Genomic DNA, 26,259 nt, shown 5'->3' with positions numbered 1-26,259 from the left:
TTAGAGTGACTTTTGGCTATAGAGATTGATTTTGAAAAACTGAAATGCGATATTTTAGATAAAAATTGTAAAGTAGATTTATAGAATTGAGTTCGGTAGATCTGAAGCTGTCGAATGATGGAGAAATCTCAAAATTTTGCACAAAGATCATTATCCTCAACAACACAAAAGAACCCATGAAATATGTACTCTGACCCCTTCGAAGACTTTTTTTTAAGGGCAAAAACTTCACTATTTAAAATTTTCGTCTGTATGAATATCTTTTTTCTAATAATATTTTAAAAATATTTTTTTTTTCAGGCTGCTTTAGGTGTATGTGGTATTGACTATCCTGAACATATCCTGCACGTGACGAAGAATTTGGGCAATAGGTCCCGGAACGGTGAAGGTAGCTCTTATGCTGAACCGGTAAGCTAATCGAAGACTGGAGCAAATCGCTTGAAAATGCATTGTTTTAGTGACAGTTCAAATTTTTTTTTAAATCTAATTTAATTCTATTTTTAATTCATTTTAGTTTGATTTTAGTCGATTTTTTTAAAACTAATCTGGATTCTTTTGGGCCAAAGAATATGGGAGACTAATAAGTGACAATTTTCAGGGCCGTCTCTGAGAAAATAACTAACGAACGCCAAATTTTCAGAAAATTTTCCCTCGGCAGGAACCTAGTTAAAAGTACTAACTTTCAGTTACCTTATTGGTTTTTAGTCAAAAATAAAAAAAAGACCGAAAACAAAATAAAAACCCATTTTGTCAAACGGGTATAAAACGTCAACTTTATATATTATCTTATCCACTTATGGGGTACATAATAAGCTAGTCCCAACTATTTTATGAATAACCCAGTAAAAATTTTAACTAAAAGAATATGCGTACTTCCAGAAATCCAATAGCAGCTTTTTATTTTCTTTTTTACTTCTGCTTGGCAACGCTGTACTGTTGATGGTATTAGTAATTTTTAATTTCTATTGTGCTCATTTTAAAGCCAAAAGTTCCTTGTTGGTCAGTTCCCTGTGTACCTTAATTTTCGACTATTATTGGTTCTAGTTGTTTACTTAATAAAAAATCTACATTTTCCAATGAAAGTGAAGGGCACTATTTAAACTAAATTAACAAAAGCTCTTCTGTAGTGAGGGGTGCGACTAAAGTATAATTTTAAATATATTGTCGGCTTGAAACTCGCAGGGCAAGTAGCATAAGCCAACGGTATATGAGAATTATGACTCGCATGCGCGAATGCCCATTCTCCCTTTTCTATACGAAAGTGCTCCAAATATGGTATAAACTGACGGGTAAGAGGACACGGGCAGATTTTCGGGTACGTCTGCCAATTCTGAGCCCTTCCTGTTTTCTGTGAAAAAGTACTTCGATCCGTTCGAAATTTGATGGCCATACAGCTATAGTCAAGCAGTGAGAAATCCTTGATTACTGGCTGCTGTTGATCATTGATACATGTTTAGAACAGTTTGGTATTTATTTGTGAGAACATCGGTTAAAAAAAAAGGAAAATTGCGCAAAAAAACGAGATTCCCGCAAACAATTATTGATAGTAGAAAGGCTGTTTAAAATATCAAGATATTCATTTCTGGACGTCTTAGTATTTTTTTAGTTTTCAATAATCATCACCAATCGATTAATTTTTTGAAAAAAAATGATTTGCTGAAAAAAGAATTTCTTAACATCGATTTTTAAATTTTGTCGTGCATTCTGAGGTCCCAAAACCTAAAAAATTCTTTCATTTTGCTAATATTTTAATCTAGGATATTCAAATTCTCTGAATAATCTAATCTGCGAGATAAAGCTGTTGATTAAGGTACTAGCTGGCTTCAAAGTTTCAGAAGTTGGCGATTTCCTGAACTAGGAAGTTTTGACGCCTAATGGCACTGTACTGCGAAGTTCAGTAGTCTGGAATTTTTGAAAAGGAAGTTATCTTCTTGTGTAGGTACAATTCTAAACATCAAGTGAATATCAAAATTCTCCCGACTCTTCACCCAAGAGTTTAACAATTCAGAGCGGTCAATTCACACCAAGAGAGTCCAAAGATTTTCAGGTCTTACTTTTCAACGTGACAATGCTGACAAAATTTCAGTGTTACATCAGGAAACGCTGTCTTTCAAATCTACTGATTGTTGATTTTTATTTTCATGCTTCAATGTGAAAGCACTGACGAAAGCGTGATACAATCTTAAAAGCTTTAGGAACTAACTTTTCATTCTTAAGGGTAATTAGGAAATCATAGGCGGTGCATTCGCATTGCTTAAGTAAATTTTGTCTACCGTCGGTTGGTTCAGAAGCTTGGCTGGCTCATACCTTGGCTCAAAAATTGTCCCACTCTCTTGACACCCCCCCCCCTCTTAACACCGTTCTTGATATCTCTGCGGATATTTCTGTGCAAGCAATTGTGTATTTTTTCTTTAAGTCCAAACTTATTTTTCTGAAGATAAGGGCATGTGACTTATTTGGCAAACATTGTTTTTGTTGTTAGATATTTTAAAGATTTTACTCTGAGATTGCAGCTATCATAACAAATATATAAAAGGAATAATTTTTTTTAAATAAAATATAATTTTATATAAATTGTATAAGATATAAGATTATTTTAAAAAGACAGAAAAATGACGATGTTTAATGACAATTAAATGGAACTATCGAAATGACCTACACATTCATTTATTTATGACCTACGCATTAGTAATTACAACAAAATAAAGGATGAAAAGATTCTTTTAATAAAATCATTGAGCAAAATAACCATATATTCTCCTATATAAGCCTGTAATTCTCTTATATAAGTCTATAGTCTCCATACGATGAGGGTCAGTATAGCTTCAGCTCTATTAAAGACCAAACATTTTGGTTGTTTGTTCTATGGACCTGGAAACAGGGATTTTTTTTTTGGGGGGGGGGAGGAACCGCTTGCCCCGTGAGCATACATTATAGAGGCCTAAAATTTCAAATAAATAATCTAACGGTCATAATCATTTTTTAATTTTATAAATATTGTTTTGATCATAACAAAGTAGAATGTGCTGTTAATAAATTAAAATAATTAATAAGATAAAAACGAATTGAATAATAATAATTAAATAACCAAATTAAAATAATTAAATAATTTAAATAACAAAAAATATTAATTAATTAATAAATTGAATATAGTTTTATCAATAAATGATTTTTTTTCAAATTTGGCCTGAAAATGCAGTGGGAAGTAGGGGGATGGCAATCAAGATTTTGCTCCGCTTCTAAAGTTTTAGTTTTAGCTTAAAAACTTTACTAACATACCTAAAAGTAAATTCAAGTAAAATTTCACGACAAAATATGTCATTAAAAAATAAATAATAAATAAATGAAAAAACGGTTTCCTACAAGAGTTTTTTTTTCAAGAAAAGTAAAGAGCAATTTTAATGTGTGAAAAATGGATATATAAACCTATAGAATTAGTCAAACTTAAAGCAAAAAACACCATAAATGCATAAACGAAACTAGGAACAGAGTTTAAGGTGAATAGCCAAGTCAAACTTAAATGGACAGAAAGTAACGCTAGTAAGTGTGGGGCAACTTTCTTTCTCAATCATTCTAGAGTTTGTAGCTGAATTTGCTTTAAAAAAAAGTGTTTGGATTCTTTTAAATTTATGCATTAAAACTTAAAAAATTATAATATAATTGAAAATTTATAAAAATCTGAAAAAATAATAACACATTGAAGCCTTATGGGACTTCACTACAGGCAACGCCAGAGAATTGCCTCTGAAAAATAAGTTTAACCCTTTTTTTAAAGGTTAAATTAAGGTTATATTAGTTTTAAAGGTTTTACTTATTAAAAATAAGTAACATTTAATTAAAAAAATTATGGTTACAAAACATCGCTTATGTAAGTGTGCTTTTGGAAGTAATGACGATTAGTACTAGTCGGTAAAAAAAGAAGTAATGTTAATTGCAATATCACGGTCGCAAAAAATGACCAACCTGTCGTTATATTTCCTTACAAATTATAATAAATCAGCTCCCATAATTTTTGAAAGAACATATCGTGAGTTTTCTTTTTGGGGAGAGGGGGTGTCGGAACATGGAGGGAGGGGGCTATTGAGAAGGAAACATGTTAAAAAACAATTTTTAGTGTTTTGTTTTCTGTTATGCACTAAAAAATTTAGCATTGTTCAAACTTCCAAAAAATTTTCTTTTCTTATATCAATTTAAAACAATCAATTTAGTTCCATATATCTAGCGTACATAAGTTACCAGCTATACTCTTCCTTTTAAGTTTATGCCTTCAAATAAAAAATCAAAAGTTCAATTCAAATTCAAAATTGAATGATAGCCCAGTTCAAATCCTGCTTTAACGATTTAAAATATTATTTAAGCTCTTGAGGGAAAAAAAAATTATGATGTTATTTTATTGTTGATATTACGTTTTTTATTATTTTAGCGGCAAGCAATTCACTTAACACAGTTAGAAAAAATAAAGCAGATAAATACAAATTATAATTCTATTGACAATGAAATGATATTTGGACAAAGTTAGTTAATTTTAAACTAAAAACTTTCTTTAAAATTCTAAAAGTAAACTCAAAGTGACAGATGTGTTTTTTAAAAGTTTTTCTGTAAACTTAAATTTTAGCCTATTCTGACTTTGTCTTTTTGTTTTGCTATTATAAATAAGAAATAGAGTGTGTCTAAGACACTCTGTTTAAATTTAGTATAAATGACACTCTAGCCTGATCTCTGTTTCAAATTAAATAACGAGCGACACCAGGACTTGACCCCCTGTCCTTATGATTTCAAGTCCAGCGCGCTAACCACCCGGCTAGAGCGGCTCAAAGTACCAAGGATAGTGAAAATAAATCTGATCATTCGAAACTTTTTCAAGGAACCTTACATGCTCATTATGAAAACCTTTAAGGTTTTGAAGTCTTTTACTCAAAAAAAGAAAGAAATTGTGGAAATTCAAATGTTGAACATAGTGAAAAACTTTGAAGTTCGCATAATTAAATCTGAACTACCGCCTTTGAGTTTGACAATATTTCCAAATTAATTTGTGGAATATCTCAAGTCTAGAAAATACCCCAAAAAAATAAGGTAATGTTTATATTTATATTTAATATGCTTTTTGTAAGTAATCTTTAATACTTAGCATCGAAATGTACTTGATATTATAATTCTCTAAATTCTTATTCAATTTGATTTAATTGCCCATGTTTTCTCTTTTTTTTTTTATCTCTCTTCTTCATTTTCAATTTTTCGTTGTTATGGTCCTCAACAAGTTTACTTCCAGGATCTTTATGATTATTGGTGTTATGTTTTTTTTTATTTGAATAAATTGAATTGAATTGAATTGAAGTAATATCTCTATCACTAATTTTTTTTTTACCTGGAACGGTTATTTTTGATAATAACGAAAAAGAAAAATTTTTGTTTCTTTTAATTCTATTATTTCAAAAATCAATATTTTTCCTGGAAAGAGTATTTTTTATACTGACGAAGGAGGGGAATTTTTATTTCTTCAATTTTATTTCTTTTATTTCTATTATTAAAAAAAAACCGGCATCTTGATGCAATTTAGAATTGAATTTTTTGAATTGAATTTGAATTGAAATTTTGAATTCTTGCGACTACCCTCTAAAGTTTATGCGACTATCCTTCCCATAAATGCCTTATATCTTAACAATGGGCAACTTGCATAGTTTACAGCCCTTGCCCCGTGGGCTGGAAGGGAGGGGTAATCCCGGAGATACTGTTATTTCCTTTGAAATATTTTGAACAAAATGGCAATCTCAGAATTTTCATTGGATACGCTTGGAGAAAATAGGGGGGGGGGATGGGGAATTTCCGGCGAAAACGCATAGACCTGATACTGACACTGACAAAGTAGATACTGACGAAGTAGATTGTTTTATTTTATTATTTTCAAAATCAATACTTTTGCCCGGAAAGATTATCATCGCTACTGACAAAGAATAAAAATCTTTATTTCTTTTATCTTATTTTTTTTTTAAATCAGTGTTTTTTTCCAACGAAGATTATTGTTGATACTGATGAAGAAGAATAATTTTAATTTCTTTAATTTTATTTCTTTTATTAAAAAAAAAAACATTTGTTTTCCCGGAAAGATTATCGTTGATACTGACGAAGAAGAAGAATTTGAAGACGCAAACGATTTTGGAGTGGATGAAGAAACTTATGAAGTTAGAACCAGACCTGCTCATCAATCTATTTGTAAGTATTGGTTGTATTTATCTTTTACTGTCATTTTTAGCGTTGGACTTTTAAGTTTTTAGATCCCCTGTTTGAGAGTTGATGTTGTGTGAATGTATGGTATTCCCCCAGTCTCCAACTTCCAGGATGTTTCTTATGAATAATCTATACTGTCGAATATGGGACCCGGAAAAGGGACAAAAAGCTATTTGTCCTGATCAGTTTAAAACGTAAAATTTTAAGTTCGAATGGTACAAGGTGAATCTAAAATTTCTCAGTCGTTTTAAAACTTATATCCCTAATTGCTTGGACAAAGGGAACCCCAATGCTGAATGAAAAACAGAAAAAGGTTGACCCCCCTCAAACACAGGGCGGGAAAAAGGCCAAAAAGTTTTTACTCTGGCCCCTTTGTATGGAAGGAGTGGTGGTAAAAACTCAGGAGGTGGAGTCCTTGGTAAGTCGTGTAACACTTACGTAGTTTGGGCGATAATAGTTTTCTGGTTCAATTTTATCATTTGGATGCGATCCCGTTCAATACGAATGTATCAATGCGAATGTATCAATACGAATGCATCAAATACGAATGTATCGACAAGATTATTTTGGAACAGTGTACCACCAAAGTGTAAAGTATTAAACTGTGTAAAGTAAAAGTAAAGTAAAAGCGAAGTATGTAAAGTAATGTATGTAAAGTAAAGTATGTAAAGTAAAGTAATGTAAAGTATGTAAGGTATCAAAGTATTAATGTAAAGTATGTAAGTGTTAAGTATTAGCGTAGTGAACTATCTGACGTAGGTGGGGTGTTACAGCTTGAAGAGAAAGACTTTTGGTGTGTTCAGGTAGAAAAGCGATACAATTTTGCGCTAATTCTGGCCTTGTTAGATGAAGACGACTTGCATAAGGTGTTTGAAGTTGCAAATTCACGGTCCATCCTGATGTTCCAGTTGGATAAAACAATTGGCAGGAACAGTTGGTGGAAAAAAAAATTAAGAACTGCGCGTACCTCATTATATTCATGAGGGTTGAATTGTCTAGAATCCACACCATCTGGCACAGTAAAAATGAGTTGTATGTCTGGATGCTATTGTCTCAGTAAAGCAGCACGTTCGTTTACATCATCCCCCGCTTCTTTTATTTCATATAAGCTTTGGCATAGTTGTTTGTGTCTCGTAGTATTTCTTCCAACGGGTACATTAAGTTATGAGAAATCCAATAACTAAAGGATGTGCAAGGCGTTTGTCAACAGCATCATCTGGGTATAAAACTACATTTAACAAACTGAAGGTAGTTCAAAATCACCTAGAGTAATTTGAGATGGATGTGCCACTAAATTGATTTTGTGATAAATTTGTCCAGCTGCTTTGAGGCTAAAAACATTATGATTGTTGGTGATTCTATAATCGTTTACTTTGAATGAAGGTAAAGCAAAACATGAATTCAAGTTTCGGATTTGTTTGTGGAACTTTTTAGAAAGTGAGTGACGTCCTAACAAAAGCCAAACCAATTCATTTGAAAATTTTGGAGGTGGTAATTCAATTCAACCAAGCAAGCAGCAATCTCCAAATGAATCTTATTTAGTTACTACTCTTTCCTCGAGAAAATATATGGCTCCTCACTGAGCACATATGACGTTGAACGGTCCCAATAACTTTTAATTAACACTTGTATAGTCTACGGCATCTTTGTAGATTCGTACTAGGTTTTTATACCATATATTGTTGGGTTTTCGACGCCATACCTGATGGTGTCGAAAATTACAACGGCGCTACTCATTCTAAATAGCATATTTAGTAATTATGCCCTCTAGCTGCATCTTCTAGATCTTAGGCAGTTTTTTTCTATGGCCTCTTATTCACACCTCCTTAATTCATATTTTAATGATGTTTCCGAATTCTTTATTTCCTCTTATTTTCACATGATCTATCACTTCGACAGTTATTATTAGCAAGTCCTAACTCTCTACTAAACATAAAGTATTTTAACTAATAATCCTAGTTGCGTTTCTAACTTCCCTCCCTGAGACACCTTCAGCAACTACACAAACTATTTTCCAAAATTTCAGTATTCAACTGTTCCTGGAAAATTCTCTCAAGTTCCCTTCTTGGAGTCTATCTACATCATAGCTTCTCGGGGGGTAATAACGTTCCGAAATTTCAGCTTTAAAATGACCCAAGACACTAGTAGATGGTGATATTTATATTTAAAATCAATAATAGCGCTCCTCTATCTCGTACCAATCCTGCCGCTGTTCAGTTTAAAATAATTTAATAAATAAGGTTAGCTGTCTCACCATCGTTTCAGTAACCATGTTAATTTTAATACTTAATATAATTAATATTAAGTATATTATTAAGTATATTAAATTAAGTATTATATAATTAGTAATTATATTAAGTATATTAATTAATTAATAATTAATATTAATATAATAATTAATTAATATTAATATTATAATTAATAATTAATATAACTTAATATAATTTAATACTTAATATAATATAAGTTTAATTTTAATATACGCCATTTTATGACCAAATACTGTAATGGTTTTAACTAGATTGCTATGCCTACAAAATTGCACCAGTCTGTAGCAATTACTGTTTTTTTTATGACCAAATACTGTAATGGTTTTAACTAGATTGCTATGCCTACAAAATTGCACCAGTCTGTAGCAATTACTGTTTTTTTTCTGCACCAAATACTGTAATGGTTTTAACTAGATTGCTATGCCTACAAAATTGCACCAGTCTGTAGCAATTACTGTTTTTTTTTATGACCAAATACTGTAATGGTTTTAACTAGATTGCTATGCCTACAAAATTGCACCAGTCTGTAGCAATTACTGTTTTTTTTTATGACCAAATACTGTAATGGTTTTAACTAGATTGCTATGCCTACAAAATTGCACCAATCTGTAGCAATTACTGTTTTTTTTTTATGACCAAATACTGTAATGGTTTTAACTAGATTGCTATGCCTACAAAATTGCACCAGTCTGTAGCAATTACTGTTTTTTTTTATGACCAAATACTGTAATGGTTTTAACTAGATTGCTATGCCTACAAAATTGCACCAGTCTGTAGCAATTACTGTTTTTTTTATGACCAAATACTGTAATGGTTTTAACTAGATTGCTATGCCTACAAAATTGCACCAGTCTGTAGCAATTACTGTTTTTTTTCTGCACCAAATACTGTAATGGTTTTAACTAGATTGCTATGCCTACAAAATTGCACCAGTCTGTAGCAATTACTGTTTTTTTTATGACCAAATACTGTAATGGTTTTAACTAGATTGCTTTGCCTACAAAATTGCACCAATCTTCAGCAATTACTGTTTTTTTTCTGCACCTGTAATGGTTTTAACTAGATTGCTATGCCTACAAAATTGCACCAGTCTGTAGCAATTACTGTTTTTTTTTCTGCACCAAATTTACCTAGGCCAGGATACCATCTATCCATATTTCTACCGATCATTATAATCTCCCAATAGAAACAGGATATTTCTTCTGGGGAGCCTGTCTATTTGATCCTGTTGCTGTAAGCCAAATTCATCTGAGTCACTAGTATCTCCATCATTCGGTTCTACAGGGGATATACTACTATGACTGATAAAATGCACTATGAAATGAGCAACTAGCTAGCATTCTATTATTAATACCATCCCAACCTAAACCAAACTTAGCAGCTTCTTAATTCATCATGAGCTGTATTCTCTGTCTATGTACCTCAGCTTTCCTGCTGAGTGAATTTTTTTTTTCATATAATTACATGTTTCCTACCACTTGGGCATGAGTTTTTAAAAATCCTATTTAAGTCCAGTTTGAAGTGTCTGAATTCATCAATCAAGATGTCGATATGATAGTTATTTTTTAACGTTGTAACATTCCAAGTGGAAATTTCCTATTCTTTAAATTCCTGAAATTATTTTGACCTCAGGAAAAGCAATTGCCCCAGAACCAGTGCAGGACGGGGACTAACACATCTTCTCAATTATACATGAAGTGCTTAAGTCGGCTTAGACTCGGACAGCAAGAACTCCCCGAAATTTCCAGTTGAATGTAGGCTTTGTGCAATCCTGGACCGAACATGGTTTTCAGCACTTGGCAATGCTCTTCTATCAACAAGAGTTGAAACCCTGCACCGACAATTTTTGGTATATCCGGTTTGTTTTAAGTTGGGCTTTACTGTTTATTTTGACGTTTTATTTATTCATTCATGCTTATTTCTGCTCTTTTCTGATCCGATTGCATCTATGCTTCTTTATTGCACCTTTTTTTAAGGAAATTGTAAGAAATTGTAAGACTCGTAAGAAAATTTTGATTGTTTTTCCAGGCATTATTATAATATTCACGTTATTATGGAAGGTTTGTCAGTCAATCTGTCCTTCGCACTTGTAGTTATGAGTTTGCAGCACTACTAATATTGGCCTCAATTTACGAGAATTTAGAGGAGGGAGTTGGGGGGGGGGCATAATGTATTTTTCAAGATCTTGACGGGGGCAAAATTATCGTTTTTTTTTAAATTCTTGCAATAAAAAATCCTAAAAAAGGGATATATTGTTGAAACATCCTCTTCCTCCCCCAAAAAGTGTTTCAACATATAGGGAGAGGGAAACAAATTTGTAGGGGGAATATGCACCCCTCCCCCCCAAATATGCCTAATTGTGCTCATTTAGTTTTGGCTCAATTATCATTCTTTTTTCAAAATCAATTCAAAAGTGTCAAAGATTGCCATAATAGTCATTTGATCAAAAGTATGTGAATAAGTTTGTAGAAAAATTAAAGTATTATATATCTTGTGACAGCGTAGTGGATAAATCCGTAGCTGATGATAGGTATCCCGATCCAACCCTTCCTGTTGCATGGAAACTCTTTAACTCGTCTTTAAACTCCTTACATCTTTTAATAATTTGTAAATTTTAATAATTTGCAGTTACGAATAGTACCTCTAAACTTGCATTTACGATTTGCAATGCTGTATGTTATCGTTTTTTTTTTTATTTCTGCGATGACAATACCGAAGAAGGCATTTATCTATGAAAATATCCCCCTCCCCCCAAAAAATTATTTTCAACATTAGGAAGAGGGCAACTCAAATATATAGGGAGCAGATCCCCCTCCCCCCGACATAACTCCGCTGCTAGTCTTCAAGCGAGTAAAAAATCAGGATAATTATAGGTCAAAAATAAAGTTCCCTATTTATGTGAAGTAAGAGCCTAATTGCATTCATAATTTAGTTTGGGCTCGGTTATGTATTTTTCCCAAAATCAATTCAGAAGTGTCAAAGAATGACATAATAGTCATTTTATCAAAAGTATGTGAACAGCTTAGTAGAAAAATCAATTTATCACATAGCTTATGACAATATAGTGGATACCCTTTTATCAATTTTATATCCTATCAAACTGATCATTATTTGTAGTTACGATTAGTACCTCTAAAACTTGCAATTACAATTTGCAATGCTGGGAGTCATCGTTTTTTTTTTAATTTATTTAAAATCGTTTCATATTTAGAAAAGAATTCATCTCTGAACTGATTTTAAATTCACATACACAGCTACAACAAGCAGGCAATAGATTTATTTAATTTTTGGGATTTAACAGCCAACTATAATCATTGAATTCCATTCAAAAGCATTAATTGAACCGTATTGCAATTTGGGGTTTGCTTCAGAGCTAAAAACAGCCGTAATTTTATTTTTATTTTAATACAAGTTTCTTTGACCTGTTATCTATCAGTTTAAGCTAACAATAATTTTGTTTAGTTCTATAGTTTCTATGATCTTGTAAGATTTTTTTTTTTTTTAAGAAAATCATTTTGATGTTCAAACGTCATTCAGTATAGCGCAGTAGTTGTGTTCGTTCTGCAAATTCTTATCAACTGCGATGACCTCTGTTGAATGCGACCCAAGTGGAATGCTGCTCATTGTGCAATAAAAGAAATAAAAATAATTAGTGAAACAAAAATTGAATAAGCTCAAATGTGGCATGCAAAAACTTATGTTTTATTTGTTTAGATGAAAAAAATGTTATACAAACTAATTAAAAAAAAAAAATCACAAAAAATTGACTCGGTATGAAAAAACAATCACAAAAATAATTTGCTAAGAATGAAATAATTGGCTCAGAATGGACAAATTGTAAAGAGATTCCTTGCGACAGGTAGGATTGAACCTGTAAATCTATAATCAAGAGACGTGGTATTATCCACTACGCTGTCACAAGGTGTGTGATTCATTGATCTTTTTATAAATATGTTCACATATTTTTAATTAAATGTTTATTATGGAAATCTTTGACATTTTGAATTGACTTTGAAAAAAAAAATAATAACTAACTCCACCGTAATTATTAATGCTAATAGGCATATTACTTGACATAGAAAAGGAACTTAATTTTTTAATCTGTAATTATCTGAATTCTTTCATCGCTTGAAAACTACCTGTAGTGTCATTTTTTAGGAGGAGCCATACATATTTTTGTTGCCCCTTCCCCTCTATGTTGAAAATACTTTGTGTTCGGGAGGAGGGGGAGGGGAATATTTTCATTGATAAATTCTTTTTTGGTATTTTTCATTGCAAAAATTGAAAAAATGGCAATTTTGCCCCCGTTCAGATTTTGAAAAAAAAACATTTACCACCTCCTCCCTCAATTCTCTTAAATTGAGGGCAATGAAAAATAGTAGTGTTAAAAATTCCTAGCTCCTAGTGGGGAGTACGGAGTGACTGGCAAAATTCCATAAAAACGCGAAAACCATAATAATACCGTAAAAAGGAACTGAATTTTCTTACAAGAACCGTTTATTACAATTACCAAAAGTGGGCCGCAATTGAGACGTAAAGATGCAAGCAAACATGAAAAGAACTAAAATAAGCATGAACGTATAAATTAATCATAAAACAAACAAATATTTAGTGAATAGTAAAGCCAAACTTAAAAAAATGGTTATGCCACAAATAAGAATGTGTCACCGCGCCTTAAACCCCCAAAATGATAAAGTATGTTTTGTGCCTTACAAAAACCGATACATATTTCAAATTATGTTTTTCATTTATCGTAACAAAAACACAAAATCACAATAGTAATCTAGTTCACCAGAAAGAAAAAAAATTCTCAGAAGAAATTAATTTGCGACCTTTTATTCTGGTTCTGGTATTTAAAAGGATACTTTTTTTTGCCAAATTTTCCTCTGCCGACTCCATTTAATTCAAAAATAAAGAAAACTGAATTCCAAAAAAACGTTAATTTTTATTTTTCGAAGCTGCGGTATAGCCATGAAAAATTCCTTTGACTAGCTGTCTCGCAATTTTTTGACAAAACCTCAGTCTTTAATGCATATAATTATGTATTTTGTCTACATTTTCAAAATCTAGTTAAGGGCAAATTCGTCATTTTTTAAACGAGAATACGAAAAAAGGCATTTTCCAATGGTTATAACCCAACGCTTCAACGCAAACAGATTCTGAATACTGACAATGATTTGGCTCTACTTGATTTTTATTTACCAAATATGTCTGTATATTAAAGAACAATAGTTTTTATTGTTCTTCTTCTTCTTGTCTGGATTTTAATGAGCTGATTTTGTGATTTTCAATTTTACACTAAACCCCATTATATTGTGTACAGTTACCATTGTGCAGAAGTTTAAATATCCTGGAAAATGCCTTTCTGTGACAACGTTGGCAAAATTGTTCTAAAAATTCTGAATCGCTGAATTTTCCTAGTTTTTTTATTTTTCTGTATTTTTATTTCATTTTTTCTAATTGAGGTTTGGGCACTTTTTTTTGTTAGAAATAATCGCGGCCTTTGTGTGACAACATTGGCAAAATTGTTCTGGAAATTCTGAATCGCTGTTTGTTTCTCTTCTGTGTGTTTTTTTCAACTTTTATTTTTATTTTCTGTATGTTTTTTATTGAGGTTTCAATAAAATCCGTCTGCTTTTTATTTGTTTCTTTGCTGTGTCATACAGAAAACTCTAATCTGCTTGAGGCCACATGGGGACCTTTAAATGGTAAATTTATCTATCAAATGCTTGCCCTTTTAAATAAGGTGCATTTTTCTTTTTGCTCTAATACCTCTATTACTAATTTTTTGTAGTATCAAGCCACCCTAGACTAATACAGTTACTCACGCTTCTTCTTCCCCTATCTATTCAAAGCCTCACTCTTTTCTCCCTCCCATGATGTTGTTGTTTCCTTGAAATGTTACGGTCTGTTTCCGCCTCATTTGGGGACGACCTGCTTTTGGCCCGGATGGATGGCAAGAAGCACAGTGTTTGGTAATTTACCATCCCTTATCCATTAAACTTGGCCGAACGATCTAACATATCTTTCACTATGGCCCCTACGAAGTGGGATCAAACCTCGTTTGGATTTTTTTTAAAGTGTATTTATTTGAAAAAAACTTCTAAATTGGCGTTTTTTTTTGTAGTGCCCCCAGACGCAGTTGATAGTCTACCAACTGCAGTTTTGTTTTCTGAAAATTTTTCTGCAAGATATGGAGAGTCTCATCCTATGTTCTACCAAGGATCTTTAGAGGAGGCTTTGAAAGAATCACTACTAGTCTCAGCAAAAAACGTAAGCTATTCTTTTTGAACTTCCTGCCACAAATTTTAAATTTGGTCTCACACTTGGCTCTTGATCAGCCGATTTAATTAAAATACATCAAAATTTTTTTATGAGCTTGGACATTCAAATATATACTTTTTCGTAGTGTATGTATACTTTATTTTCCAGGTGAAACTATTCGTGAAGCATCGAAATTACGCAGAGATTGAACTGAGAAAATGAGTTCCAGATTTAGATGGACTCTGGCTTGACACATGGGTTAAGGGAGGGGAGGGGTCGAGAATAGGAATATTGCTCATTATCAGGCTAATCTTGGAAAGTGAATCCCGTCTTTATTGCCCCTGTGTGTAGATTTTCACATATAAGCAGGCTAATTTGTTGAAATTTAATTATTGTTAATTCATAAAAAACGCCAATAATGGGGAGAGGGGGAGCGTGTTTGGTGCAAAGCTCTCCTTTCATGTGTACGAGTTAGTGTCCAAGTATGGCAAATGCGTTCAATAAGTTCCTTGGCTTATGCATTTCATTCAAACACCGACAGATGGAAGGAGGCATGAAGTCAACCTGTCAAACCTACTTCATAAATTAAATAAAAAAAACAAGTTTTTTTTAACTGAAAGTAAGGACCGACATTAAAACTTAAAACGCACAGAAATTACTTCGTATATGAAAGAGGCTGCTTCCTCATCAACGCCCCGCTCTTTACGCTAAAGTTTGACTCTTTCTCTCAATTCTTCTTTTTAAAACAGTAAAAAACTTTAGCGTAAAGAGCGGGGCGTTGATGAGGAAGCAGCCTCTTTCATATACGAAGTAATTTCTGTGCGTTTTAAGTTTTAATGTCGCTCCTTACTTTCAGTTAAAAAAACTTGTTTTTTTTATTTAATTTCTGAACGTTTTTGAATCAATGCATGTTTTGATTTTGGCTCTCCGCAGAGGAATAATCAAAACGAAATTTGCATATTTTTTTTTTGGCTCAATGGCTTTCTCATAATTTTGATCGAATGATTTTGAGAAAAAAGAGCGGGGGACGAAGCCTAGTTGCCCCCCGATTTTTTGGTTAATTAAAAAGGCAACTAGAACTTTTAATTTTTTACGAATCTTTTTATTGGTAAAAGATTTACGTAACTTATAAATTAGCTTTGTTTCGAATTTTGTGCGAATAACTTTTCTCAGGTTTCTCCAGTCTAGACAACGTATATATTTGGAGTTTCGATAAAAATCCCAGCTCTTATTTTCAAAATTTTTGCATCGCTGTTTACCACACGTTCACTGACATGACCACCATAGTTTATCTAGAGTAGAGTTATTTACAAAATAAGGTACGGCCACACGTCCCTATAAGAACTTTTGTATTCTCATGTTTTTATTACATATATGAGGGGATTCGCCCCATCGTCAGTACCTCGCTCTTTACACTAAAGCTTAAATTTTATCCCAATTCATTAAGAATGACCCCCTGAATCACAAAAGCCGTAGAATAAGTAGTTGAAATTACTGAAAATACTTTAGCGTAAAGAGCGAGGTATTAGAAGGAGGTGAGCCCCTCATACGGGTAATAATTTCTGTTTGTTTTAAGTTTTATTGCTGTTCCTTACTTCCAGCTGAACAAGCTTTTTCACTTTTATTTTTTAATTGTTTTTTTTTTTAAATAATGCTAGTAAATCCTGCTCTCTCTTCATGGAAATTTTCTTCTCCCATTACAAATTCTCGAAGGAAAGTTCCCCCAGCATACCCCCCTCTTCTCAACCCCTCCCCCAAACCAAAAAAATCCTCCTGAAAACGCCTGTATACTTCCCAATAACCATTACTATATGTAAGCACAGGTCAAAGTTTGTAACTTGTTGCCCCTCCCACGGGGACTGTGGGGGAGTAAGTCGTCCCCAAAGACATAGTTATAAGGTTTTTCGACTACGCTGAATAAAATGGCTATCTCAGAATTTTGATCCGTTGACTTTGGGAAAATAATTAGCGTGGGAGGGGGCCTAGGTGCCCTCCAATTTTTTTGGTCACTTAAAAAGGGCACTAGAACTTTTCATTTCCATTAGAATGAGCCCTCTTGCAACATTCTAGGACAACTGGGTCGATACGATCACCCCTGGGAAAAAGAAAAAAAAACAAAAAAACAAATAAACAAATAAACACGCATCCGTGATCTGCCTTCTGGCAAAAAATGCAAAATTCCACATTTTTGTAGATAGGAGCTCGAAACTTCTACAGTAGGGTTCTCTGATACGCTGAATCTGATGGTGTGATTTTCGTTAACATTCTATGACTTTTAGGGGGCGTTTCCCCCTATTTTCTAAAATAACGCAAATTTTCTCAGGCTCGTAACTTTTGATGGGTACAACTAAACTTGATGAAACTTATATATTTAAAACCAGCATTAAAATGCGATTCTTTTGATGTAGCTATTGGTATCAAAATTCCATTTTTTAGAGTTTTGGTTACTATTGAGCCGGGTCGCTCCTTACTACAGTTCGTTACCACGAACTGTTTGATTAGTTCATTAATCAAAACTATTATAAGTAAAGTAATAAAACTAATAGCCTACGACCTATATCTGTGATTTCCTACGTGGTTCGCAGGCCCCACCAGTGGGGCATGGCAATATTCTGATGGGTCACAGGCAGGGTGTACACGCTTCGATTGGCTATACTTTAGAGCCTTGATAAAAAAAAAAAAAAAAAAAAAAAAAAAAATATTTAAAGAACAAGAAAGATACATGATATTATTGCAGTGATGCTATACATTATGTAAAAGATGTTATATTTAGACAGTATTTTTGATTAGTATAAAAAATGGCTAGCTGATAACCCAAAAAAAGACATCAAGTTAATAGCCTTTTAAGCTTCCTTCAGGTGAATATGTTACGGTGAAAGACCGAAAACTGGTGAATGTCGACGTTAACCTGTATAAGTCTGAAATAAGGATATTTGAAAATATTTCAGACATACACCAAGCGACTATGTGTTAGTTGACATTCACCATAAACTAACAGTGAATGTTGAGTATTCCTGAGATTCTAACCTAATTTCTAACGCATTCCTGGGATTTATAGCCTAACCTGTCACCATCAAACCTTGCATAAGACTGACAAAGCTGACTGGTCAACAAACACACAGTCGCTTGGCGTATGTCCGATATATTTGTTAAATATCCTTATTCCAGACTTTCACCGGTGATGGTTGACATTCATCAGATTTTGGTCTTTCACAGTAACAAATACCTGTAAAACTTTGAACAAAAAAAAATTTGAATATTACGAGGGGGCGTCAGGATATTAGAAACGCCTAGGTGGGAACTGTTGACGTATATACCACAAAAAAATAAGTATAAAATAACCGGATTAAAAATAATAATTAATAAGAAAAAATACGGAAGAAAAATAATAATGTCAACGCTAATCTTCTTCTCTCATCAATGGCATAATTTTTTCAACTTGAGTTTAGGCTGTTGCAAAGGGCTACCAACCCTGTATATTATTAACATTTTAGCATATTATTGATTCGTGCCAACATTTTAATTGCTTAGAATTTTAAATAGCTCATTGTTCTTATGCTACTTTTTAATGCTTTTACTGTATTTTTCTCACCCCCCCTTTTATATACTCCTTTAAAATTTTTAATTTGTAAAATATAAACCGTTTTGTTCAATTTCATTTCGTTTCAGCGCAAGCCTTTAATTGTCTATGTGCATAGTGACAAGTCTATATTGGCCAATGTATTTTGCTCTCAAGTTTTATGCTCCGAAGCGGTTGTTAGCTATATAAGCTCCAACTTCAATATCTGGGGCTGGGACATAACTCATGAATCAAATAGGCAAAGGTAAGGTTTTTTATTGTGTTGAATCACAGGTGGCTCTAACTAAGAAGACTGTACTCTTTGTTTTTTTTTTTTTAGCTTAAGTAAAGTAGGCAAGAAAGGTCCGTGTAAATTACTGCAAAGAGGCCAAAGTAGGCAAGAAAATACAAAAGAGAATTTTGAATTATTAGCTAACAATGTTTAATGTTAATTTTGTATTAGCTCTTAAAAGACTGAAGTTCGCTAATAATAAATTTTGAAAAAAAAACGGCCTTGGATTTTTTTTTTTTTTTTTTTTTTTTTTTTTATAGCCCAGTCCAACAAATATGGGTAACTTATAAGAGTGGGAACTGGCGGTAGTGTCGGAATTTTTTTTTAACGCCATCTAGCGTTTGGCGACACTTGACATTTTCAATCTTTGTAGTCGTTTTCTGGGAACTGAGGTCTGACATTTATTTCTACCCTAGTTTTACCAATTATACTAAGTTAATTAAGTATTCATTGCAATGAAAAAAAAATTGCTAAGTGTTGCCAAACACTAGATGGGTTGATAGTTTTTTTTTGTAGGCACTAGCGCCAGTTCCCACTCTTATAAGTTATTCATACTCTTTGGCCCAGCCTACTAGGCTGGCTATAGCATATAAATGATCGATCCTACTTTGCCACATTCTCAAATAGATAAAATTCTGATCCTGAGATTTCTTTTTCTTCCTAGCGATATTTCAGTGATTCATTATAGCATATGAATGGTTTAATATATTCCTATGAAGTACTAACTCATATTAAAGAATTTCAGAATCTCTCAGTGAGAGATTTGACGTAGTATCAACGGGTGTTTTCGAAAAGTAAATCTACCACCCTCCCTTCGCCGAGTTATCTCTACTTGCACTGTGGTTGGACAAACCAAGAGGGTAAATATGGTACGGCCAGATTACCTACACGAGGAGACATCCCACGCAGAGTGCTTGAAGAATAGTTTCATAAGCCACATTTAGCCAATTATGGCTACCCTCTTTTTGCAGGGACTCATATTACCCTACTGGCACCACTTCAGAAGGTCCAAAATAGAGCCCTAAGAATTAATTGTAGCACTGATGGGGTGACTTCACACCCTCCTGATGAGAAATTTGATCTGGTGTCAATGACATCCCACGAACTTAATTAGCCAATTATTATTAACTATCTTAATTATAAAATTAATATTTAGCCAATTATGGCCACCCCCGTTTTGCAGGGACTCATATTACCCTACCAGCACCACTTCAGAAGATCCAGAATAGAGCCCTAAGAATTAATTGTAGCACTGAGGGGATGACTTTACACCCTCCTGACGAGAAATTTGATCTGGTGTCAATGGCTGTTCTTAACAAGTACATCCATTACTCTCCCTTCTACCACTTGTCTCTATTTAAAACGCCGTTTGCCAACCCGATACGGCAAACACGCAAACAAGGCATGGCCAGATGTCCTGTAAGAAGAGATACCCGCTATCGAGAACTTAAAGAACAGCCTAACTAGACGCTGCGCCACCATTTCAAATGATGTCCTGAGTGATGTTATCCCTGAAAACCCGTCTGTTTATTCCTTTAAAAGGTAGTATCAAGAAAGAACTCTCTTGATATTCTAGGGAGAAAGCCTTGTAAATAATTTCTTACACCACACTCTTTTTCCATATACGAAAAATTAAGAGAGAAAAATGGGTTTAATTAAATAAAGCAGTGACAAGGAACGAAATGAAAAAACAAACAACAATACATTAATTAATAAAAATAAATCTGAATATTTTGACTCCACGTCTTGGAGCCTTTATCAACAGAAAAAAGGAGAGAAACCTGGTCAAATGGTTAAATAGGAGTAAATACCACCCTATGTTTTTAGCACCCTGGTACCATGAGTTTTGTCATAGAAAAACGAGACAAATCCTTTCGGTGTGTCATCTGGAACTTTTTTGGAAGCGTATCTGGACTTTCTTGATATTTACTCACTACTAATACCATTTTCGGTGGTTCCCTACAAAATTTAAGCTTTAACTCTGTAATTATGTAGATCGATATTGTTTTAGAAAAGAAAACACTTTTTTGCAGAGCCTGTATTTAAAGGTAGATAAGAATCTTTTAACTGCATAAACGCTCACTGAAGGCATTTTGTCCCTTACCACAATAAAACGCTATTGATGCCTTATTTGTGTATATATCTCCTAAACGTCTGACAGATTCAAGACTAGTAGAGTTATTAAGCCCTTTTTGGTCTATATATAGCCTTATAATAGAGATTATATATACTTTAAAACGCTGTATAGTAGTTTCAAGAATTGTGTAGTGTTTGCCTCCAAAGAGTGTGCATGTAAAACTAATACTCAAACAAACAAACAATTATAACAAACAATTTGTGGTATAACAAATAATGACAAACAAACAAGTATAACAAACAATAACAAACAAACAATTATAACAAAGAATTTGTGGTATAACAAGCAATAACAAACAAACAAACAAGTATAACGAACAATAACAAACAAACAATTATAACAAACAATTTGTGGTAGCAAACAGTAAGTAAGGAGCATGTTGCCCTGATTGTAACTGAAAGTCTAAAAACTGAATTTTGATGACAACAGATAAGTCAAAAGAATTGGTTTTTATGTTGATTCTTTATATTTCAAATTAATTAAGTTTATTGTTACCCAGTAAAAGATAAAAACCTGAAAAATTTACCTAATCTTTGAAAAAAGGGGGAAAACATCCCGAAAAAGCTAAGCAACCTTAATGAAGTTAACATCATCAAATTCAACATATCAGTCAATACTGTAGATGTTTCAAGCTTCTGTTTGCAAAAGTGTGGATTTTGCATTTTTGCCAAAACAAGATCATGTATGTTTGTTTTTTGTTTTTCCCAGGGGTGATCATATCAAACCAATGGTCATAGAGCATTGGAAGAGTACTTATTCAAACAGAAATCTAAGCTCTTCTGCCTTTTTAAGTTAACAAATAGATTGGAAGGCAAAAAACCCCCTCCCACACCCTCTTTTCCTTTAGAATATCCATTGAAAAGTTTTGAGATTATCATTTGATTCAGTGTAGTTGATATATCTAATAACTAGGCCTTTGGGGATGACATTACTCTCATAGACCCTGAGGAAAGCTTTGTATATTATAGAATGGGTCCATTATTGATATACAGTAGGTCTATTTGTTTTCAGGGAATATTTGTGATTTCTAGGGGGAAATTCCAGAAGAGGAGGGGGATTTTCCACAGGGAGACTTTTCTGTTGGGAGGAAAGTTTCCAGGGGGGAAATTCCCTGAGAAATTTGTAGGGAATTGGCATGATTCAAAAATTGGTCAGAAATAAAATAAAAAAGAACAAAATTAGAAATTAAATAAAAAAGAGTTTGGCAGATCCAAGATCACCAGAGTTATTAAGCTTCTGGACTAATATTATCCCTCCATGGATAGGGCCGTTTTTTAGGAATGATCGATAATAAAAAAAAACAATAAAAAAACAATGAAACTTACATAATTTCAAGCTATGAGCAGTTTCAAGTAATCAAACAAATTTTTGGTGATGGGACTGTGGGGATGTCATTTCTCCAAACAAATGTGATATGTTTTATGCTCAGTGTACATAAAGGAGTAACTGGTCTACATAATAAGTCCACTTCCTCTTGCAGAAAAAAAAGAACGGCAGTAATAACAGAACAACGACATACAAAACAAAAGAACAACAGCCAAGTATAAGCTAAACTCGCACAAAACTATCCCTGAAGATTGTTCGAAATAGACTACGATTTGTTATTAATTTAACCTTAAAAATATTTATAAAGTTTGCCCTTCATTCAGCTGATAATATTATAAAAAGATAATAATTTTTTTCTGTATCTACCTACATAACTGGAAAATGTTCATAATGCTGTAAAGAATTTCACTTTTTCCCCCAGCCTTTACTATTTGTAATTTACCCTGGGTCTATTTGTAGGGTCTATAAACAAACCCTGTCTATTTGCTCCTGCAGATGTAAGTAAAATTCGTCTATGATAAACACTTTATAACACTTGGATCACCTCTTCAACTTTAGGTTGCATGATTCACGGAAAAAAAAAAATTAAATAACACGTCAAAAAATTTGTTTTTATGAATCTTTTAGTTTTGTACTGGTCGGACAAAAATTTAAGGGGGGGGGGGTTAAAAACCAGTAGCCCTTATGCCCCAGATGCCTGGGGCATTATAAAACCCAGATGCCCCCAGCCTTTAATGAAGTTCTTAGAAGCCGTCAATCTAGCATATGAGATTTTCTTAGATGGTTTCCAAAGAGATCGTACAATCCACGGATTGTCAAATGCTCAGTCAGGTTTACGAGAGCCAAAAAAGTCAAGACATAATGCAATAAATGAGGCAGTTGCATAGGTTGAATAGCATCAAAACGTGTTCTGTCCCTAATGAAGTAAGGGATGTTTTGCTTCCTTTAATGCCCTTGCTTTCTCATATCCTAATAAGAGCAGTTATAATGACGCCCTGAGTCTCTTCAGGATTACTTGTATTGAAGCTCCAGTGCAAAACAAGGTACCTCAGTCCTCAATCAGAAACTGGCATCAATATCAAGATGTTGTTAAAAAAAAGTCTTTGGGCACTGCACCGGTGTGAAGGATTCCTCTATGCCCCTAATAAATTTTTAGCTGCAGTCAACCTAATCCGGCCTTCTGAGATGGCCTTCAACGAGACTATTCAGTCCACGGATTACCAAATGCTGAGTCAGGTAGGCAAGAGCCGAAAAAGTCAAGAGATAGTGCAATAAATGAGGCAGTTGCATAGGTTGTATAGCATCAAAACGGGCTCTGTCCTTAATGAAGTAAGGGATGTCTTGCTACCTTTAATACCCTTGCTTCTTCATTTCCTAATGAGAGCAGCTATAGTGACGTCCTGAGCCTCTTCAAGATTACTTTTATTGAAGTAAAACAAGGTACCTCAGTCCTCAATCAGAAACTGGCATCAATATCAAGATGCTGTTGAACAGTCCTCAATCAGAAACTGGCATCAATATCAAGATGCTGTTGAAAAAAAGTCTTTGGACAGCAGTCAACCTAATCCGGCCTTGTTAGATAGCCTTCAACGAGACTATTCAGTCCATGGATTAGGGTCAGTCAGGTAGACGAGAGGCAAAACTGTCAAGCTATGTAGGAATGCTTGAGGCAGTTGAAATAACTGCGTAAGAATACAATGGCTATTGGACTAGTGGTGGAAAAGTTAAATGCCTGTGCAGTCTTTTTTAGTTTCTGAAAACCAGAAAACATAATTGTTTTTACTGAATTTTCTATAAAAAAAAATGTTACAAACAAAAACAAAATTTTATTTTTGAAAAACTTTCTTAGTTTTGTTAAACACAAATCAAAACACTTTTTATTTTGAGCTTTGTTTTCCTATTTGTCGTAATATCAAGATAAAAGCGAGCAAATCACCTGAATGATCAAAATTACTGAAAAAAATTGATGAAAATAGATTGATAGTTTAATATGCAATAATTTTCATTCGTGAAAGTCTGAGCAACTCTATATTTATTAAGGCTGAAAAAAAAGTTTGAAATGAATTTGGTTTTCAGTAAAGCGCACATGACGTTTTGGTTTTTAGGTGGCGTTAGCCCTACCGCCTCTTTTGATAATTTCTGTTTGTTTTAAGATTTACACGATTATGGTAATTTTGGTTTATTTTATTGTAGTAATAATTATATTCCTATTATAAATTATAGCAGCAAGTTAAAAAAAGCTCTAAATACCTGTCTGTGCAAGGATTTTAAATATTTTTAAGGGTATAAAAATGTTTAATACCATTGGCTTATACTAAACGTATTTTTAATTTGCAAATTTACAATGAATCTTAACGCTACAAAGAAATTTGCAAGGTAGTGTAAACTAACTGGTTTTGTTTAAACCACTACCTGGTTAAACAAACTGGTTAAACTAACTAATTTGGAAAAATTAGAAAAAATTAGGCATTTCTAACGTACGAACGGGTGATTGGATCTTAATGAAATTTGATATTCAGATGGATTTCGTGTCTCAGAGCTCTTAGTTTAAATCCCGACCAGATCCGGTGATTTTTTTTTTTTTTGGGGGGGGGGGGGTGTTAGATGGGGAAACCTAAAATCTTGGAAAACGCTTAGAGTGGAGGGATCGGGATGACACTTGATAAGAAAAATAAGCACAAGTCCTAGATACGTGATTGACATAACCTGAACGGACCCACTCTCTTCGGGGGAGTTGGGGGAGGGGGTTAATTATAAAAAATTAGAAAAATTGAGGTATTTTTAACTTACGAAGGAGTGATCGGATCTTAATGAAGTTTCATGTTTAGAAGGACCTCGTAACTCAAATCTCTTATTTTAAATCCCGACCGGATCCGGTGTCATTGGGGGAAGTTGGGGGAGGGGAACCGGAAATCTTGGAAAAGGCTTAGAGTGGGAAGATCAGGATGAAACTTGGTGGGAAGATTAAACACAAGTCCAAGATATGTGACTGACATAACCGGACCGAATCTGCTCTCTTTGGGGGAGTCGGGGTCGGGGTAATTCGGAAAATTTTGAAAAAATGAGGTACTTGTAACTTACGAACGGTAATCAGATCTTAACGAAATTTGATGTTTAGAAGAAGCTTTTGATTCAGTGCTCTCAGTTTAAATCCCGACCAGATCCGGTGACATTGGGGGGAATTTGAGGGGGAAACCGGAAATCTTGGAAAACGCGAAAATTGAGGTATCTTTATCTTACGAATGGGTAATCGGATCTTAATGAAACTTGATATGTAGAAAGATCTTGTATTTCAGATGCTCTATTTTCAATTTGAATCGGACCCGGGGACATAGGGGGCTGGAGGGGGGAACCAGAAATCTTGGAAACCGGAAATCTTGGAAAACGCTTACAGTGGAGAGATCGGGATGAAACTTGATAGGAAGAATAAGCACAAGTTCTAGATACTATATACTAATACGTATAACACATATATATACTAATAGATACTAATACGTGATTGACGTGATTGAAATAATTGGAAGGGATCCGCTCTCTTTGGGGCCGTTAAGGGGGGGGGGGTCCAGTGCTTCAGCGAGTTTGGTGCTTCTGGATGTACTAGAACGATGAAAATTGGTAGGCGTGTCAGGGACCTGCACAAATTGACTTGATAAAGTTGTTTTCCCCGATTCGACCATGAAGCCTCTGATTTTCCTTTTACATCAATCTATTGATTCTTAGAATTTTGCTAGAGTTCATGCCATATGAGCTCTTGGCTTTTGGCTCTTTTGACCTCGTCTCAAGTGCCATATGAGCTCTTGGCTCTTGTTCAACGGCATGTTGAAAGCATCGAAAAACGGTTTTCTTAATTGTACAAATAGTTGTCTAATCTGAATTGCAGTTGATGATTTTTTATTGAGAGATTATTTACTCATAAATAATTATAGCTTTAATTATTTATTTACATTTGATCGATCATTTATTCTATTATTTTTTTAACTGCTTAATTATTATATTTTATTTATATATACAATATTTTATTTAATTATTAGGTTTATATATTACTTATTTTTTATTATAATTAATTATATGAATTGTTTTGTATATTTACAAAATAACTATAATTTAAAATTTAAAATTTGTAAGATTTATAAATAGATTTGATCTATAAATAATTTATAGATTTTTTAATCAGGAAAAGTTTTCC

The 26,259-nt window shown here is 33.4% G+C and overlaps 1 protein-coding gene across 1 annotated transcript in view; it reads left to right on the top strand.

The window, feature by feature from the left end:
• Positions 1-26,259, top strand: part of LOC136032674 (FAS-associated factor 1-like) — a 127,620-nt gene that overhangs the window by 29,735 nt on the left and 71,626 nt on the right. Inside the window, exons 6-9 of the mRNA XM_065712967.1 lie at positions 301-408; positions 6,105-6,210; positions 14,623-14,768; positions 18,429-18,583. Of these exons, the coding sequence (XP_065569039.1) occupies positions 301-408; positions 6,105-6,210; positions 14,623-14,768; positions 18,429-18,583 (515 nt within the window). The remainder of the gene's footprint in view (positions 1-300; positions 409-6,104; positions 6,211-14,622; positions 14,769-18,428; positions 18,584-26,259) is intronic.

Source organism: Artemia franciscana, chromosome 11, assembly GCF_032884065.1.
Source record: "Artemia franciscana chromosome 11, ASM3288406v1, whole genome shotgun sequence".
NCBI lineage: Eukaryota > Metazoa > Arthropoda > Branchiopoda > Anostraca > Artemiidae > Artemia > Artemia franciscana.
Note: the sequence above shows the minus strand (reverse complement) of the source record. Positions and strands in the feature narration are given on the sequence as shown.